Source organism: Leptodactylus fuscus, chromosome 2, assembly GCF_031893055.1.
Source record: "Leptodactylus fuscus isolate aLepFus1 chromosome 2, aLepFus1.hap2, whole genome shotgun sequence".
Taxonomy (NCBI): domain Eukaryota; kingdom Metazoa; phylum Chordata; class Amphibia; order Anura; family Leptodactylidae; genus Leptodactylus; species Leptodactylus fuscus.
The window spans coordinates 117214655-117234886 of record NC_134266.1 but is presented as its reverse complement, the minus strand read 5'-3'; the positions used below and the strand labels follow the sequence as shown (position 1 = coordinate 117234886).

The 20232-nt window shown below is 39.7% G+C and overlaps 1 protein-coding gene across 7 annotated transcripts in view; it reads right to left on the bottom strand.

The window, feature by feature from the left end:
• Nucleotides 1–1743: 1743 nt before the first annotated feature.
• EPB41 (erythrocyte membrane protein band 4.1) overlaps nt 1744–20232 on the bottom strand; it is a 100535-nt gene continuing 82046 nt past the window's right edge. For all 7 annotated transcript variants that reach the window (XM_075264493.1, XM_075264494.1, XM_075264491.1 and 4 more), the window contains 6 exons: nt 16206–16385; nt 6525–6653; nt 4990–5091; nt 3692–3772; nt 3490–3590; nt 1744–2849 (listed from right to left, as the gene is read on the bottom strand). In XM_075264493.1, the coding sequence (XP_075120594.1) occupies nt 3492–3590; nt 3692–3772; nt 4990–5091; nt 6525–6653; nt 16206–16385 (591 nt within the window). In that variant the 3' untranslated portion in view covers nt 1744–2849; nt 3490–3491. The remainder of the gene's footprint in view (nt 2850–3489; nt 3591–3691; nt 3773–4989; nt 5092–6524; nt 6654–16205; nt 16386–20232) is intronic.

Here is a 20232-nt window from a genome sequence, read left to right as displayed (position 1 = left end):
AGCAGAAATGTCTGCTGTACATGGAGCGAGAGGTAGCAGTCCTGTGTAAGTTACAGTTTCATTCTGACATAGTAACTTACATAGGACTGCTGCTTCTACCTCCAAATAATTACTTTGCTACTCCATGTAAGACAATCTTGTGTAACTTGTGTTGGCCCTGCCTACTTGTATTGACTCCGCTTACTGAGCCCACCTATAAAAACGGGGCCACTTTCAGGTCGCAATCCGTCCCCGCTCAGTTAGCTAGTCCAAGAGTCTCAGAACAATGAAAACAAGACTGCTCCAAAAAAAAATAAAAATCAAGGGGTATAATGAGCGTTTTGAGCATGTGTTTCAGAGAATTGGGAGTAAATTTGGAACATGTCATATTTTCCAAGACACTTGCTTTAACCCCCTTTTTTTTAGGATTTCCACAAGTTAATTCTCCAAAATACCTTTTACTCTTACCTCCTACTAGTAAGGCTCAGATCCCACATGCCACCATAATGTTATGGCTCTAAAAACTAATATGTATTGACAACTAGAAAAATCTGTTTATACAAGGGTGTGCAAATGCCAAAAATAGATGCATTTTTTTTTTTAATAAAAACCAGTAATCGTAATAATCAATCATAATAATAACCAGTAATCGTAATAATTTTTTTCTAGCGTTCAATTGTAGTGACTATATTTAATATAGATGGGGAACTTTATAGTTTATTGTGCTGGTGTACTTTTGTTCATACTTTAAACTATGGATGTACGTTTAATGGTTTTTACCTGAACTAGTGGCGATATTATTATTTTTTTAATATGTATTTCACTCTATCGATTTTGAACTCTTTTACTTCAAACTAATTTTCTTTTGTTTCACTCAGTGTATTACAAAAATAAGACCTGTGGTATGGCTGAGATTGAGTAACTGCATTTATAAAATATCTCTATTGACCATGCTATGGTGTAATTCAGTATTCGTACTTGTGCAGAATGACCTTTAAAGAGGACCTTTCACCACTTTTGGGCACAGGCAGTTCTATATACTGCCAGAAAGCTGACAGTGCGCTGAATTCAGCGCACTGTCGGCTTTCCCGATCTGTGCCCGGTGTGAAGAGCTTACGGCCCGGTACCGTAGCTCTTCTATGGTCAGAAGGGCGTTTCTGACCATTAGCCAGAGACGTCCTTCTGCCTCGCGGCGCCAATCGCGCTGTGCTGTGAGAGCCGGGAGGAACGCCCCCTCCCTCTGCTCACACAGCTTGTCCGTAGACTAGCATTATCAGGAGAGGGAGGGGGCGTTCCTCCCCGCTCCACAGCGTGATAGGTGCCGCGAGGCAGAAAGACGTCTCTGGCTAATGGTCAGAAACGCCCTTCTGACTGTAAAGCGCTACGGTACCGGGACCGATAGCGCTTTACACCGGGCACGGATCGGGAAAGCCGACAGTGCGCTGAATTCAGCGCACTGTCAGCTTTCTGGCAGTATATAGAACTGCCTGTGCCCGGATATGGTGAAAGGTCCTCTTTAAATATGGCCACGTCTATGAGAAAATTCCACAATATTACAGGGCAACGTGGAAACCAGTCTGAAAGGTGGCAAAAAAGAAGTGGTTTATTCACTCGTTCCAGTGAAAAAAACACCTTCATCTTCTGGCGTTATGCAACTTCTTCATTATACCTCACTACTCTCTATCTATGCTAAATACCTGTCAGCATGGATGTGTTTCATTGGAAAGCAGGCTTCAAAGGTGGAAGAAAAGACAAGGAAGTCGATTCAGAAGCTACAAATATTTACTTCAATGTGCAATCCTGCAACAACATGATGAGAACTTTACTTGTCACACCTTAAAAGCCAATAAAATGTGCTAAGATACAACCTATCACAACTTATATATAAAAATTGAATTAAACCACATTTACAAATATCCTTCATTATTTAAAAGTAGAAAATAATACATTATGAGTTGTTTTATTTGTAAATACCTCTGAAGGAGATTCAATTATTGTAAATATACGAAAATGTTAAAAAAGCAGATTTCGCACACATTTGTTTCGTTACAATGACCCTGACCCCTGTATCCTCCTTATCATGTAAATCAAGATGGTTTTGAAACATTCGTGAATTCTATGGTTTTAGAATACAGACAAACAAGAGAAGATGTGTGACACCCAGGATAGTGAGGAGGATGCTTGTAGTTGGAATCTCTGACAAGAACTGATAAAGTGACAGATGAAAGAGACAGACCTGTAATGTGCCAGATGCAGAGAGATGATATATCATTCATAAGCAGTAATACAGGTGATATACTAATTCTGAACTATGGTGAATCACATGATTTGCCACCAACACAGAGTGTTAACTTAATGGTACATCACTTCCAAGAGCTAAAAAAAGACAAAGATGAAAAACACGATTACTTCTCTATATCAGTCGTGGACACCTACAGAAGTATTTTAATATGCAATATTTGTACTGCAAGCTATAGCACCTGTGCGTCCTACAAGACCTCAGACACCTCAACTCCATGATCAGTCTCTAAAGCAACATGTCCAGTGTTTTCAATGTTATAATGACATTCAATATTCACAGTAGACAGAACTTCCAGATGAAATTTACATCTTGAATCATTTTTGATCTCTCCAGATATTTAAAGGACCCTCCCATTCATGCGATTCTTATTCTACTATAAAAACTTAAGTGTATAAAACTGGTTGTTCTGGTGGAGCAATGGTCAGAACTAATGTCTGACAGTCCAGGGAAGGGGGGGTGACAGAAAACAGTCCAGGGGAGGGGGGCATCTTTTGGAAACTTGCTGGTTTTCTGTGAAGGAAAATAAAATCTTCATCCATGGTCCCAATGAAAGGTTTGCAATAAATACCTAAAAAGACAAGCATTAGTTAGTTTTCTTGTTGTAAAATATGTAACTAAACTTTTAAAAAGTTTTAAATACCATGGAAGTTTTGACCACTGAATTTGGGTGCCAAGAGTCCTTCAGATTGTTACAAGAAAGGGACAGAAACACTTTGCTGAATGTTGTGCCATGTCTCAGTACCCAGACCATCACTGATCAAAACTAACATACTGTATCACTATGCCAGATATACTTTATGTATAACTGGTTCGTGAATCTCATGTTTACACTCCAACTGTCTTTAGATGGCAGATGTCAAGGAAAGAGAATATTAATGCTTTCTGAAATGTATTATGCCATTTAACATCTGCCTTTGTTACATCAGTCGTTGTCATAGCGGTCTATTCCACCCTCCTCACTGAAAACCACATACAGTCTCCTGCCAGTGGGATAGACTAGCATATTTATAATGAAATCAGGGGAAACGGAAAGGTTAAGGTTTTTAGAAAATATTTAATTGTTAACTATTCACCAGCTATCAGGATCCATTATTAAATTGATAAGCAGGTTTGTAGAGTATTAAAAAATAAAGTAGAATTGAAAAGTCAATTTGCTTATGGACAGGTGAATCTGACAACTAGCAGAATGTATGCAATTTCATGCCCACCTTTATTCCTCTGCTATTTCAGTCTCCTGATGAACCACCACCTTGGTCACTGACATGTCTGGATGTTGCTCCTTTGCCTCTTTAATAGCTTGCACCAGGACCTGAAGCCGTAAAAAGAATTAGGGGCATTCATATTTATAAAAAACAAAAAAAATCAGATCATTTCAACTGTTAAGCCACAATCAGTATTTCACAAGCTTACCTGGTCATGATCCAAGTCTCCATCACCTGTAATAACTATCCTCTTCTCTATTCGAGTTTCTGAGATGCCGCCTTTCACTGTCTACAGGAGAGGAATGGAAGTAGATTTAGAGAAAAATGTATCTAACTACACACGTATATGACTACTGCTGTGCTAGCAATATAATGCCCATTAAATAACAGGTTATTTAGTTGAAAAGGGTTTTCCCAAAGAACATATTTATAGCATATGCTATAAATGGGGAATTGGCGCAGGTCCCACACCTACATCAAGAACAAGGGAATTCTATCATATGAAATGACTACCAACAGCTGTATCCAGGCCAGGAAACCTTAGCAAATGGAAGAAGTTTCATTGATACATGGCAAACATGGTAAAGCTGTACTTGACAGAAACACCAGAAGTTGAAGGGCTGGTGTAGTATTATTCTCAATAAAGCTAACGTTGTACAAAATGTGATCCTGAAGCTTTGGTTTCTCTGCAGTTTACTGAAAGTGAGTCTCTCTCCTCCCCAAGCATATTCAGCTGCCACCACCATGTTACAGAGCACATCATAGTAATAGTCAATATACCTCTGTTATATATGTCACTTTTGTAGATTTGCAGACAACTTCAAAAGCTTATGCAAACTAGGCAGTTGCTGCACTGGTCACAGGCCTTCAGCTCCTGGAACACTGCTTTTGCTGCTCAAGTAGGGTGGATAATATCCTAGATTGGGGAGGATAGTCCCACTGTATGAATGAAGTGGGGGTATAGAGGGGAGGAGCAGGCAGGAGATAGCAGAGGTCTGAGTGGCTAGAGCAGAGCCCCGGGAAGAAGACCACCCACCCAGAGAGCACTCATTCATATAAGACCAAAGATGTTTTTTTTTTATTACTGTAATGTGCTCTGTAATGTAATGTTAACAGTTATGTTTGGGGGAGGTGATAGACTCCCTTAAAAAAAAGTTGTATTAAAAACAGTTTGAATGGAGTGGTAATGTGCATGCATAAACACTGCACTGCTCACTTCTATGGGACCGACAGAGATAAAGTACAGAGTTGCATTCACAGGGAATGCGGGAACCCTCATACTTGTAATCATTGGGGTGAATGAATCATTATGGGAAATCTCCATTATTTTAATGAAATCCATAACAAACCAGTATACTTTTTTCTAAAGGGGTTATCCAGTTTCTAGTATTGATGGCCTATGCTTAGGATAGGTCATTAATATTCGATCTGCTCTAGGTAATGTTTAACCGAATAACCCCTTTAATTACCGTCTGGTAGATATTTTATGATAATGTAATATAGTACCTTGGTGATTTGGGTGGTTGTGGTGCTGCTGGTTGTTTCAGAAGTAATGGTATGTGCTGTTAGCAGGATGCCAGGTTCCTGATCGTTGTTAACCTCATCATTCTGCAGATAGAAAAGTTTGCATTTTTACAGTGAAGCCTAATGTTTGATAGGATAAACATTTTTAAGTTTCCTTCCATTAAATATATGTTAGAATTTTTTTTAAAAAAAACCTGGCAGCTCACTACATAGAAAACTACACTCTTACACTATATATGTGACAGTGCAGAGAATCCAGATAAATGCTTTGGAAACATATGACACATTATGTGAAAAGGAAAAAAAAATGGTCTGGCTCCAGCACTCCGATTTTTTCCATCATACTTAAACAGTGAAAACATAGTACATTAAGTACCATGGTTCCATGACTAAGGACAGTATGATTTGTATTAAACATAGAGGCTGTTCTTGAAGTTAATGGTCTTTTTTTTTTTTTTTTTTGTTCAAATAAGATATTGGTGCAAATCTAAAATGTATTTTACTATAAGAATTGTGGAATAAATACAAGGTCTATGGTGAGATTGCAATTGCCCGCAGGAAGATAAACCTCATACATGCCTCCAAGTAACACTTAGGAGGGAGGGAGAGAGGAAGGGTGGTGGAGTGAGGTGAGGAGGAGGTAGTGTAGAAGCTACATACATGGAAGCTAAACCAAGTAAACAAATGCAGAAGATGCCAGGAACTCCCAGAAATCACTGCTATAGGTATTTGGGTGCATTTATTAACCCATTAATAGCACTAACAGACCTTTTAATATATATATATATATATATATATATATATATATATATATATATATATATAATAATAATAATAATAATAATAATAATAATACACACACACACATTTTGTTTTTATTTATTTTTTTTTTCCAGAAAACCCCTTTAAGTCTCTCATGGAAAACAGTGGTCTTGATAAATATGTTTAGTTTGTAAGGGCTCGTTCACATCTGAGTTCTCCTCTCCGTACTGCAGGTTTCCGTTTCCTGCATAAAACAGAGCAGGAGACGGAAACCTGCAGGAGTCTTTCTCACCCATTCGTTTGAATGGGTGAGAAAGCTGTCCGGCCGTGAGCGTTTTGCGCTCTCCGCCGCGAAACTGGGTTTTATAATCCGGACACAGAGTCGGACATGCAGTACTCTGTGTCCGGATTAAAAAATCCGGTTTCGCGGCGGAGAGCATAAAACGCTCACCGCCGCTCACGGCCGGACCCGGTCTGTGCTTTCCGTCTTCTGGCATGCAGAAGACGGAAAGCACAGAACGGAGAGTAGAAAGCAGGTGTGAACCTAGCGTAACTGATGTTTGTACTCAGACTCTCTTTAATCTATGTAAACTATATTTACTGTCTTGTCAGTAGCATGCTATTTATTCTTGTGCATTTTCTTGCAAACTCCATTCACATACATTGAATATGGATTGCCACTGAATTATGTATGGATTTTGTAGCAGAATCACAAAACTGGCCACATGTGAACACGGCCTAAGCAGAATACTTACTTTAGCTGCTTCATAAGTGATAGTCTTAGTCTCTGTGTGTACCAAAGGGACTTCTTTGGTGGGGATTTGTCCCTTTTCACTGGCTGAAGCATTGGAGATGGTTACAGTCTGTGTTTTTACCAATGGTGGCTAAAAGGAATAGGAAAAAATAATTAAGAAAAAAACTGTTCAGGCGACTGGAGCTTAACATGAGATGTAATTTTTCTTTTACTAGTGTCATGGAATGGAATAAAGTTACACATATTCACTGTTTGCAGATTGTAAAAATGGCTTAATTTCTTATCTTACACCTGTTACTGCCCTCAGCATTTGTTTTGCTCAGAAAACCCAAAAAATCCTGTAGTGGACCCACCAGTGGCAAAATGCAACTAGTTTTCGCTGCAGATTTTACCTTTGCAACTGGCCTAGTTCCTTTGCGTAGGTTGAGAACCATACCAAACCTGAAACAAGAAAGTGACCTGCTGCTGGTTCAATACCTGCAGAGCAAGACACACAGCGTAGCAGTTTTTTTTTTTTTTTTTTTTAACAGTGTGTGGATAGGTTTTGTTTAAATCACTGCCCACAGCTAACCTGCTTCAACTATGCTATGTGTTGTTGCCTCAGCCTTAAAAGTAAATAAGATTCTGCAAGTTAAGCAATTTCTCAAAATGATCAACCAGGTGATTTTGCTGTATGAGCCCCACATATGCGTGAATAGCCTTTAAAAAGGCTAGTCAGGCACCGCTAATCTAATTTTAAACCCCCGCCCGATTTAAAATAAAACTATAAAAACATAGATGTAAATCATACCTGAACGTGCACGCTGGGCGGTCGTGCACGATCCGACGTCATCTTCGGTCCCTCCTTCCTCTTCTTTCTTCTTCCAGTGACGTCCTCCTGTCCTGGCTCTTCTCCGCCTTCATCTTCTTTTGTTCCGGATATGAAGACGTTCGCGAGCGTACTGCGCATGCCTGCGTAGTTCTAAGGGATACTTATTAGAACTACAACAAAAATGGCGGCAGCGCGGGATTTGACCACAACCCGCCGGAAGAACAGAAGATGAAGGCGGAGAAGATCCAGAAGAGGAGGACATCGCTGGAAGAAAGAAAGAAGAGGAAGGAGGGACCGAAGATGACGTCGGATCGTGCACGACCGCCCAGCGTGCACTTTCAGGTATGATTTACATATATGTTTTTATAGTTTTATTTTAAAACGGGTGGGGGTTTAAAATTAGATTAGCGGTGCCTGAATAGCCTTTTCAAAGACTATTCACGTATATGTGGGGCTCATACAGCATAATTTTGCTGATACAGCCCCTTTAAAAAAAAAGTCTGAGTGAACATCCAAAAATAAAATACATTTCTATCATTAACATTTCCAGCTTCTTTGGGTATATGCAGGCGCAGAGCATCCAGGTGCATTGCTAATGGCAGCATGTTCCATCTCATTTCTCTTAGTAGTGCAGCATTGACATCTGTTTAAATTCGGAATAACAGCATCACTTCTGCCGCTTCCTATTACAGCGGATGCCGGGTCTGTATTCACATATGCAAAGCCAAGCGGCGAGATGCCGCTGGCCCTGCGTCCGCGCTCATAGACCAGTCTAGCCTTCACAATGCGAATACAGACCCGGCATCCGCTGTAATAGAGAGAGGCGGATGTCGGGTCTGTATTCGCATTGTGAAGGCTAGCCTGGTCTATAAGCGCGCACGCAGGGCCAGCGGCATCTCGCCACTTGGCTTTGCATATGTAACCCCGCCCACCAATGACGCAACAAAGCCGGAAGACAGAAGATTTTATAGCAACGAAGACTGGTGAGTATGCGACGTGGGACAACCCCTTTAAAGGTTATTCCTACGTGTATTTAGTTAAAAAAGGGAATTCTAATGATAGAATCCCTTTAACATGACTTTCAACCAATGTAAAATATAGTATGACCAAGGTATTTAGGATCGAAGAAAAAAAGTGTACTTGTACTTCTAGACAGCTACCTTCCAAAAGGTGGTGCAGAAGGAAATAATATTTACATCCCCCCCCCCCCCCATTTTATCAAATGCGGCTTGGAAATCATAATGCTGACTGGTTACTATGCGCTAGACTGCTCTTTTTTTCTGTAAGATCATTTTCATACTAGAGGCCCTTTTAACCTTCATAGCTTTCTTGGGAAAATATTAAGAAGACTAAAGTGAACTCACCTGGGTTTAAGAATCTGTAGTTTCAGCTCTCATGAAGACTTACCGCCCTTAGACAAAACTATGGACCACTGGCCAAGCTTTACTCACATAAAACAATAAAATGCCTCTATCTGCTTAAGGTATACAGAACAGTTAAGCAATATACTTTTGGGTTTCTATACCTTAGTTCTTATAGCAAATCTGTTGTTGCTTATTTCAAGATAAATAACTGAATCAGGGAGAGCAGCAAGATCACATGTATTCTTGCATCACTACTAGGACTGGAACCACCAGAACCCTGGTAGATCCACCATGATACCATAGAGCAGGGGTCTCAAACTCGCGGCCCGCGGGCCGCATGCGGCCCCCCGAACAATTTTGTGCGGCCCGCACAAGCCTAGGGACGCCGGATCCAAGTTGAATCTGGACATTTCACCATTTTGCCCACAGGCAGTTTTATATACTGCCGGAAAGCTGACAGTGCGCTGAGTTCAGCACACTGTCGGCTTTCCCGATGTGGGCCCAGTGTGAAGAGCTTACGGTCTGGTACCCTAGCTCTTCTATGGTCAGAAGAGCGTCTCTAACACTCAGTCAGAGACGTCCTTCTTCACAGCACAGCCAATCGCAGAGCAGAGGGAGGGGGCGTTCCTCCCGGCTCTCACAGCACAGCGCGATTGGCTGTGCTGTGAAGAAGGACGTCTCTGACTGAGTGTTAGAGACGCTCTTCTGACCATAGAAGAGCTATGGTACCAGACCGTAAGCTCTTCACACTGGGCCCACATCGGGAAAGCCGACAGTGCTCTGAACTCAGCGCACTGTCAGCTTTCCGGCAGTATATAGAACTGCCTGTGGGCAAAATGGTGGAAGGTCCTCTTTAAACATTGAGGTGGAATGAAGGGGCTCATGACACTGGAGGCAGACGAAGGGAGGGGGGAGAACGGCATGACACTGGAGCAGAAATGGAGGGACATGAATCTGGGGGCAGAGATGGGGGGGGACATGAAACTGGGGGCAGAAATGGAGGGACATGAATCTGGGGGCAGAGATGGGGGGACATGAATCTGGGGGCAGAGATGGGGGGACATGAATCTGGGGGCAGAGATGGGGGACATGAATCTGGGGGCAGATGAAGGGTGTATATGTAACTGGGGGAAAGATGGAGGGGGTACATATAGTTTATGGGTGACTGTAGGAGGATTATACAGTGTGGGGGCACATGAAAAATGAATGGGCGGAGTCAACATAAAAGTGGGTGGGGCTAAATTTGCCACGGTGCGGCCCGCCGACTGGCTGGGATCTTGCTCTGCGGCCGACATGCTGAGTTGAGTTTGAGACCCCTGCCATAGAGGGTGATCTCATTCACACGTACCAACTGACCCAAAACTTCCATGAGGCATCCAATATAAGGAAAGAGCACCCAGACAAACTGGAAAATCTACTGCATCTGCCTTTCACTACTTGGGCCTAGTAAGTTTCAGTCATGTCACAAGCAGTGGAGTGCCCGTCACATTTTCATGCACAGTCACAATGAGTTGGTGCGGCATGACTTCCAAAAGGTCTGAAGTCTTGGGCAAAGGAGGCATATTCACCCCCAATAAGCCGTTCTCCCCGCATGATTGTGCAAATATGACCTAAATTCAGGTAGACTTGTAAAGGGTTTGGGGTTACATCTTCAGCATAGAAAAACAAGCAAGTTTAGTGCATCCTACATGTGACTTACTAGGCAGCACCCTTTTTCTAGGCACTTTCAAGAATGCTGAAGAAGACACAAAAGGAGTAAAGGTACCTTCAGGGTGCAATTGGGCCAGAAGTGTAGTATATTCAGTAACCAATGAGCTGCCAACAGGTTCCTGATCAATGCAGTTCAGATGAATAAGGGTAAGAACACTGGGTATGGCTGCTTCATACAGCTCAAAGCCCACTGTGGTGAATGGCCTCCTGATATTGCAGGCTCATTTTTTACCTATAAAACAATGCAGTCACTGTCCATCATGGGTGGGGTTTCAGCTGTGTATGACTGTTCTTTCCCTTACATATCACTTTACACGTTGACTCTCAAATAAAGGACTGCACAAACATCTAGAATATTAAACAGTATTTATTTCCTATTAACATAAATACAGCTACATATTCCATTTTACTTCTGCTGCAGCATCTTATATGAAAGTTGGTCATACAAACATATAAGCTTACTTACAACTGCCATTGATGAAAAGGAAAAAAAAAAACTGCAACACAAGTAAAAGTACATGTACAAAACAAAAAAAATATAAAGACAAAAAGGCTAGCAAAAACATACATAGAAACCAAAAATCAATAAAAATTGCAACTAACACACTAACAATACTGTCCCAAAAATACAGAGCAACAGGCAGAAATTCTATAATTGGTCAAAGGTTAGAAAAGGCAGGGATCCGATGCTAATCTTACTCCTCTATAGAAATTTGGCAGGACCAATAAGAAAATTTGTGGCTAGGCCAGTAAACAATGACAAACTACCTGAGGAATACTCTACCCTTAAGAAACCACTGACAAGGGATAACCAGTAAAGCACTACGTTAACATCACCTTTATTATCAAATAAGATATGTGAAAAGCTGAAGCTGCAGGCAACTAAGTAAATCTATAAAGGTTTGTAAATTACACTCATGAGTATGCAATATGGGGTTTCTTTCAGATCATCAGAACCATGATGTGCGTCTATCCAAATTCAGTGAACATGATGCAATAAAATAATAATAAAAAAACAAACACCAAAATCTCTCTTTGGAAAAATATTGCTTTGCACCATAAAATGTTCCTATACAAAATGCTTCAATAGACCTTTCATATTATATTTTAGTATTTAAACATCTAATGAATGGCCACACATAAACACTGCAAAAATACTTGATCATCACACATCTGTAGAAAGGCACTACAGTTTCTCAAGAGTTCTCCTGAAGCCATGTTTTCTGCTACATTATATGCAGCGACTACGGTATATATGCCAGAATTTTTTCACAGTTATTCATTACACTTTCTAAATATTGATATGTAATAAAACGTTGTGGTCCAAACAGAACAATACTTATAAGCTACAAGAATGAATAACAATTTATCATATTAAGCAGCATCATGTCCAAAGCCTAAAAGGCAGACATATATAAAACATAATATCAAGCATAATACCAATACCGAGCAGAAAAAATTGGCTTATATGGCGATTGCATTTTAGGCCTGCTAAACTGTAGAAAATATGCAGGATACCAATCTATTTTCAATAAATATAATACACTTCAGTAGTTCTAAATACTACTAATGCACTTGCAGTCTTTTCAGAAGAAAGAAAATAGATTTCATTCAGAAGTTTAATCTAAAAAGGAAAAAAACGAAGGCAACTATGAGTACAGTTCAGGGGTGGGTGGAGAGGCAGTCCAGTATGATCAGAGGAGTTCCTTGGCTTTGAAAACATGGAACAAGTAGGATGGCAGTGTAATGCAGAGGTGCAGTACTATATACAAACACTCCTACTCTGGGAAAACCTTATTTAGGGGGAAAAAAAAGCAATAAAAGCAAAAAGAAAAGAGACAATCATTGAAAAGTGGACTTTTCTTATCAGTCCATACAAGAAAGGAATGTTTGAAGCAAATCCATAAATTCAACATGTAATTGTAAAGGAGGTTTTTATACAGAGAGGACTTTTTAACACCATGCATACATTGAACAGGATGGCACTCCCTCAGTATAAGCGCTTATAAGAACACTAGCCACCAGAGTGTTACTGCCAAGAATATCAGAAAAGACATAAGGAAAGGGAGACGAGGATTTGGTAGTAAGAGTGGGTGCAGCCGGCACTTTTCCATAGACTTCTCCTCTGGCATTGGGATGGAGACTTTCGGGAGGTTTCCCCGATGGTCTGTCCCAGATGGTTTTATAAATTCTTCGCCCTGCCCTGGAGGCTCAGCCTGAGACTGCCCACAGAGGGACGGCAGAAGAGAAAGAGACAGGTGAAACCGAAAAAAAAAATACAGATGGCAAATGGAACAGGAAAATAGAAGTACTTCTTAGGTATGTGCAAAGTATTTGGCAGGTAACATACAATGGCATTTATCTAAAGAAGGTATGGTCAGGGCCACTGACTGAAGTATACAAATGGCAGTGAGAGTCCAGTGATAACTATAGTACAGAAATACATTAGTGGCAGTAACATGTGCCCTGTCCCTTCAATTAGAGATAGGGAATTTACGGAATGAAGGATTATGGACAGGGAAATAAGTCTATGTGTAAATGGGGAGTACATCTCAGTATTCCACAATAGGGAAGGAAAGGGTTAGAACTGGGTTTTCCCAGTGCATCCTGTCCATCTATGAACCCCTTCCTGGAACCTAAGATAAAAAGAATTGCGCTCTTAGTTCCCGCAGGGGGACAGCTGTATGTAGTTTAGCTTGTGGACTTTCATTTGCATCTTTGCACATCCCTGAGTAACAATTCTCTGCAACATCACGGCCAGACGGCTTGAGCAGCATCAACAAATTGTGAAATATTAGAATTAAAACATGAAAGAGAAGCACAAAAGAAAAACAACAAAAAAAAAAAAAACATTTAAAAAGGATGGTGTCAAAATGGAAAAAAGTAATAAAGATGGCAAGGAACAGAGTGGAAGAAAAAGAAAAGAGAAGGGTACAGTTAAAGTCAGCGTTGCAAGCTGTGAGAACATAGGAATTCCCTTAAAGGGGTTGTCCAGCTGACATAAATTATATAGAAAAGGCTCAGAGAGAAAAGAAAAAAAAATTCAGACACCTCATGAATCCCTCACTTTTTCATGCTTCCTAGGTCTTCGAGGACTCTACTTTTGGTATCTTTTAACACTGAAAATGACCTCTCGCGTACACTAGCTGAGCCGCATCATTTCCTGATTGCCTAAGTGGTCATTTCCTGTGTATAAAGAGGGACGCAGAGGTAGGTATGGTGGGATACAGAAGCAGCAGGGGATTGAAGAGAGAAGTAGGATTTAATAACAATTAAAGAAAAAAAAAGAAAAACTGAGTCTTTTTTAAATAATTTTTATCAGCTGGATGAACCTTTTAAGTGATGCAGAAGATGGTTTACCATTACAGAACTAAAAAGCTGCAAGAAATGGACGAGGCGGTAAGCCATCTCCTGCATTCCTCAGGTGAAAGTGATTTTGTGCAAGTATTTTTAAGGAAGTGCCAAACTAAAATGCTGCAGAAGCCCAAAGCACACAGCTAAGACAATCTGGCCCAATCAGAATTCCCTGCATATAACCTCTCTTGCGCAGGAGCCTTGTCAATAACCAATATGATCAAACTGAGCAACAAAATATGTCCACAAGAATTACATATACTATCTAGGCACTAGCTGACCAAGCATTACCGTATATGCCAATCTTCCACATTCAGTTTCTTGGGAGGCATCTCTGCTGATTAACCCGTCATAGCAGAACAACATAAGACTAAGTATGCTTTCAAGACAACTACTGGAATTTTGTCTCCAATACTGCTTAATGTGAGTCTGATGCAGTGAATGACTTGTACCTTTCTCCGTTATTAAAAAAGATCATAATTCCATTTGCAGTCAAAAAGTTAAATACTATATTTCTTAACATCTCATTAGTCACAAATGATATACTTTCATATAATAACAAATATATGGCTTGGTAACATGTACACACAGGCTCCTGCGAAAAAGCATTATGTGTTTTGGGTCCCATTAGCATTTTGCAAGTGCTGAAACCAAAACATGCAATCCACCTGCCAGCAGCAGAGTTGATGGCCAGTCTCACAGCCCATAGAAGCAAACCTCCCCTCAGCAGTTCTCGATTCTTATATGCCATGCAAATATTCTTATTTCCATTTTTTATGGAACACTATTGCAAGCTTTATTATCCCTGCTACGAAGAAGCTAGGAATGGATTGCACCATGCCAGTCTGTGTAAATGCTTGGCCAGAGCATGATCTTAGCATGGGCATTACCTCGGACCCGCATACTTTCCGCTCAGTAGGTAAAACAAGCGCGCGTTTAACCTGGATCCACATAGGAACAATAAAAGCAAATATAAAAATACATATATGAAGCATCGTAGTATGAACAGTAAAATTTACAACAGGTCTACAACTTTGCTGGCATTTACTCGGTGAAAAGTAAAACACATTATTCTGCTGAGAAGTTCTTCACTAATCATACATTTATCATCTACCCGTGAACGAGATAAAAGGTTTTTCACTAGAAAAACCCTTTGGAGTCTTTGAATAAACAAATTTCTGTTTATACTGGTGAAGAAATATATTATCTGAATAATCTGACCTGCAGATATAATTTGTCAGAATCTGTGTGTAAATACTCCAATTGTTGCAGTCATGAAATATCTAAAAGTGGTGACCCCCACCATAACAAGTTTAGAAAACGGTAACAATGTGGTACAAAGAGAGTTACTATTCAATTTTAACCTCTTGTATTATGGCTCGTCCACCATTTTGCCATTTCTAGAAGCACAGATGAGTAAACACTGCTGCAAAAACTCTACCAGAAATCTGGCCGCCAACAACAAGATACTTCTTAGATCATGGTTTTTTTCCACAGCGTTTTTTTCACTGCAGGCTTTCTGCTTCCATTATACCCATAGGGAAACCGCCAGTGTTTCCATAGGTTTAAATGACATGATGCGATTTCCAAAAATGTGACAGTTTTGAAAATCCCAGCATTTCCTCTGCGCATATTTTTCTGCAATGTGTGGCTGGGATTCTCTAGAATCTCACCAACTTTGAGGGACTGTAAAACAACAAGTGGGGCCCTGGCTTTAGTCATAAACAGTAGGTAAAAATGGTGGTTATAGAAATTGGAAGTGAGACAGAAAGAAATATATTTTTTTCTACTTTATTTATTGTCCAATTAATGATATTGGTAAAAAGGAAGGACAAATACTTGTCTACTACTGAAGAAAAAAAAAAAAAAAAAAGAGAATGACTATTGATGAAATATAGAACCAAAAACCAGTAATTCAGCAACCAGAATAAAAATAATTAGTAAAACATGCCTTTAATGAAAAATATTTAAAAAATGTACAAGATGCATGAAACCACGAAAAAAGGAACAAAAAAGACAAAAAATATGCACTTACATCATGATGTAACACAAGACGATGGATGCACAAAAAGCCGCCTATGCGTTTCAAGGCCTAAGCCCCTTACTCATGGCAACATTTTTATTCTGGTTGCTGAATTACTGGTTTTTGGTTCTAAGTTTAAATTGACCTATATCGGGAGGTCTATAGGTTTTCGTGCACCAGAATAAAGCATATGTTGTATTGGAGCTTGTATTATCCATACAGGCTGTGGAAGGCGTTTTTGTTTATGGATTGATGAAATATAATTGATTCTAAGCTGCAAATATCCAGTTACTTTGATCTGCAAATACTATAGTAAGTAACTAAAGAATATTTCATAAAAAAAGAAAGACTCAAATTAATCATTTATTAAATAAATTTGAGCTAAAAATATAATAGTTTATTGTCCGCATTCAGACTTACCCCATCATTGCCTGTCTGAACCTGTCCATTGAAACTGAGAGTTCGGAAAGGAGAGTGACTGGAAAGGCGTTTATCCCACTCACTGGGACGCGGTGCAGGAACAGACTCCATGAAACTTTTCTTCAGCTCACGGATACTGGCATGGTGGCGAATTATTTCATCTTGAGTCTTCTCTAAATCCTAACAGAATTTGATGGTATAGTGGATAGTAAGATCGATGGGATAAGAAAAAGCAAAGATTGGAAAATGCCCATGAGAATGAAGAAAAAAATGAGGAAGAAAAGAGAAAGGTAAAGGAAGCAAACAAAAGGGCATGTTAAGTGTGTGAGAGCTTGAGGCCATAAGAACCCAGAAACACAGACATACTGTAGTGGAAGCAAGGTTAAATGGCCTGCAACAGTATATGGTCAATACCCAAATAATAGCAATTGTGCCAAGCAAGTTATAGCGTGCAAATCACATGGGTAAGAAAGCATCATGTAAATCAAAATGTGAATTACATCAGGGGAACCTATCAAATTCCCAGTGCAGGCAGAGGCTTCTGCCGATGCCTCAAGCATGCATTATGCTCATGATTCGTCACTTTACTGCAATGTTCGCTGGAAAGAAGAAAAGAGTGCAATTCTGACCTGTTCTAGACCTTTATGCTCTAGAACTTCTTTAATAAGGGCATATACACAAAATATATTTGGAAATATATCAAGTATATGTGTTAGATGATGCCAAACAATTTGCCAGTAAAGTTAGATTCTGGCAAGCCTTTATAAATGATAAGTCTTGTCAACTCCATTACAATTTTTGAGACCTATCTTCTCTTTGAGTTGTCAGGCACTATGGCTTTTATAGTCAAAAATCATAAAAACCATACAAGAGCAAACAAAGGTAATAGAGGGCAACCTCCAATAGCTTTCATACCAAGTCCATAAGAATATAGCTAAAATAATAGGAATAGCAATAGCAATGAAGATCAAAGTTCTTCGGTACATTTGTAATCGCCCAAGTCCCAGTTTAATGAGAACTGCTATATAAAACACAGTTCCTGATGTGCTGCCACATCTGAATAATTGCTATAGTGTATCTGCAGTTGTGTTACAAGCAGGTTAACTTAATAGGTGTTTTCCCATCTAATGCTAAGGCCCCATGTTGTGGAAATGCAGCATTTTTTGTTGTTGTTGTTGTTGTAGATTTTACTGCAGTTTTTTTTATTCAAAGCCAAGAATGGCTACGAAAGGAATGCAGCAAAGTTTGGAAGAACATAAAAAGCTGTGTGTTTCCGCAATGTGGTGCCGCAGACTCAGGGTTTCACCTGCTCTACTGCCAACTTGCTCACTCCAATTCCTGGTTTCAGTGACAAGTTGGTGGGTGGGCTTAGCTTGTATGATGTACAAGTCAGACCAGCAGTGTGTTCAAAAGACTAAACAACACATTATTAACTCTGGCTTTACACCTCAAGATAACAGAGGCACTGATCAAGCACTGTTCTAGTGCTTATCAGGGCTCAGCAGCAACGTGCACTTTGCGAAGCGGACATAAGGTTCCGTTAGCTGTGACTCACAATGAAGAGAAAAGAGGTGGCTGGGAATAGGGAGTGACATCACCAGTCCAGCCACTCCTTCTATGCTAGACAGCAACAAGCTGTATATATTTAGGAACATATTTAAAGATACCTGACAAACAGAGCAAAACAGGTAAAGAAATGTATTCGGTAAAAGCTCCAAGTTGACATGCTACAAATATGACCCTGGAGATTGGGATCTCTACATGATGTGATCCACAAGTAGTTTTCATGTTCTCACTATAGAGAAACAAAAAGTGGAAAATGCATACATTCAGAAAGGTCTTTACTTTTTATGATTATTCTCCAGTGTTATTCGGACTTGCCAGCTGTTCTCAAGCTACACGAGAGGAGTATGGTACGAGGAGTTGTCAATACCTAGGCAATGTATCACAGGATTGTTCATAGCATATTCACTAGAAGTTATGTGCCATATGCACTAACAACTTGCCATGTAATATCTTGACTATATAATCAAAGTAAGCACCTGACTTATCAAATCTATCTAAAAGAACCCATTAAGGACACAAACTGTTTTGCCAGAAGTCTTGGTAATTTATAAAAAAAAAAATTTTAATTCAGAAAACTGTAACTTTAAAAATGTTTTTTTTTTTTTTTTTTGCCTATGTAGGAGTTGTTCGAAAAAATACAACATATCTCATAAAATACAATCCTTCAATAGCTCTGCACTGGCCTTATTACACATGCCTATGTAGTGCACATGTAGAAGGGACTACCGCTAAAGTAAGTGCTTCTCTCAGCATATACTTTGTTTGCCAGCAGTACATCACCATGTCTAATAGAGGCACTTTCGTCCTGCCCACTCATCGGGTGACTGCCGTCACTATTAGATAGGCTGATTATTGAGCACTTGTACAAGTAGTTGTTCCTCACAATAGGTTGCTAAAGTGCCCAGTCTAATAGTGCCTTTGCTGATTATATTTTACTAACCCTTTCTGAGGGGATGGGGAGAAACCCCTCAACAAGTTTCAAACTTTAGAATTTATTTTTTTATATATATAATTTTTCCCCTTACAGAATAATTAACCTTCTTATACTATGGGTAAAGTAAAATTATGTCAATGAATGCCAAACTTAGTTGTTATTGTTTTTTTTTTATGGGAAGGGGTTACTCATTTTGCACAGTATGAATATTTCTTTAAAAAAAAAATAAAAATATTGTGTCACCATAAGAGATGAGCAAGTTTATTCGATCGAATACCTCCCCTGCATAGTTATTGTTGTTAAAAAAAAAAAAAAGCGCCAGGGAAGGTGGGTGGGGATTTGAATTTTTCCCGCGTGGTATTTGACGGAGTACACCAATAACTATGCAAAGGGAAGTATTCAATCGAATACTATTTGCTCATCTCTGGTCACCATGTTTTGAAATCTACAACTTTTTATTTTTTTCCATCAATTGAGCCGAATGAGGGCTTGCTTATTTTGTGAGATGAGTTATACTTTTGATTGATACCATTCTGGCATACTTATGACTTTTTGATCACTTTATTCCATATTGTTTGCAGCAAGATAAGCAAAAAACAGCATTGCTGGGTTATTTTCTAGCTTAGTTTATACTGTTTTTGATAAATAATGTATTATATTTATAGTAAGTGTAGCTCCAAAATGTGGGAATACTAAAATGTCCACAATAAATAATAATGTTAAATCAATTTTTTTTTTAATACTTTAAATTTTTTGGAAGTCCTATTAGGGGACTAGATCAGAAGATCTCCTAATCGCTAATACAATACAGAACAGTACTAGATTGTATCCAGCCTACCATCACATGGCCAATCCACAAGCGTGTAATTAAGAGGGAGGGCAGAACCAAGAGAGTTGGAAGTTAAGATGGCAGACCAGGGACAGTTGGTTCTAAAGATGGCAGACCCAAGAGCCTATTTCAGTTCCCTGTTGCCATGGCAGGACAAGTGGGGGAAGGGCACAAATATTAAACAATAGAGATGAGCGAGTACTGTTCGGATCAGCCAATCCGAACAGCACGCTTGCATAGAAATGAATGGACGTAGCCGGCACGCGGGGGGTTAAGCGGCCGTCCGCCGTCAAAGCGGAAGTACCAGGTGCATCAATTCATTTCTATGGAGCGTGCTGTTCGGATCGGCTGATCCGAACAGTACTCGCTCATCTCTATTAAACAACCGCTTAGATGCTGCAGTCAACAGAGACTAAAGCATCTACCGCGTAAAACATCTGCAATGTCAACAATTCTAAAATAGCGGGTGCCGCAACTGAAGCTTCAGGAGCTTAGCTGCCAACATGTCAGGAGTGTACACATATGTTGCCGGTGTTTTAAAACCTCTGCTCTGAATCATATATGTACAGCTCAGAGTGTTAAGAGGTTAAATGAAAGCTGAGCTCTGACAGGAAAAACAAAAGGCTACAGATACTATTCTTTCAAAATACACAAGCAGACATTGTTGAGAGAGGTTATATTTATATTGTATGTAAAAG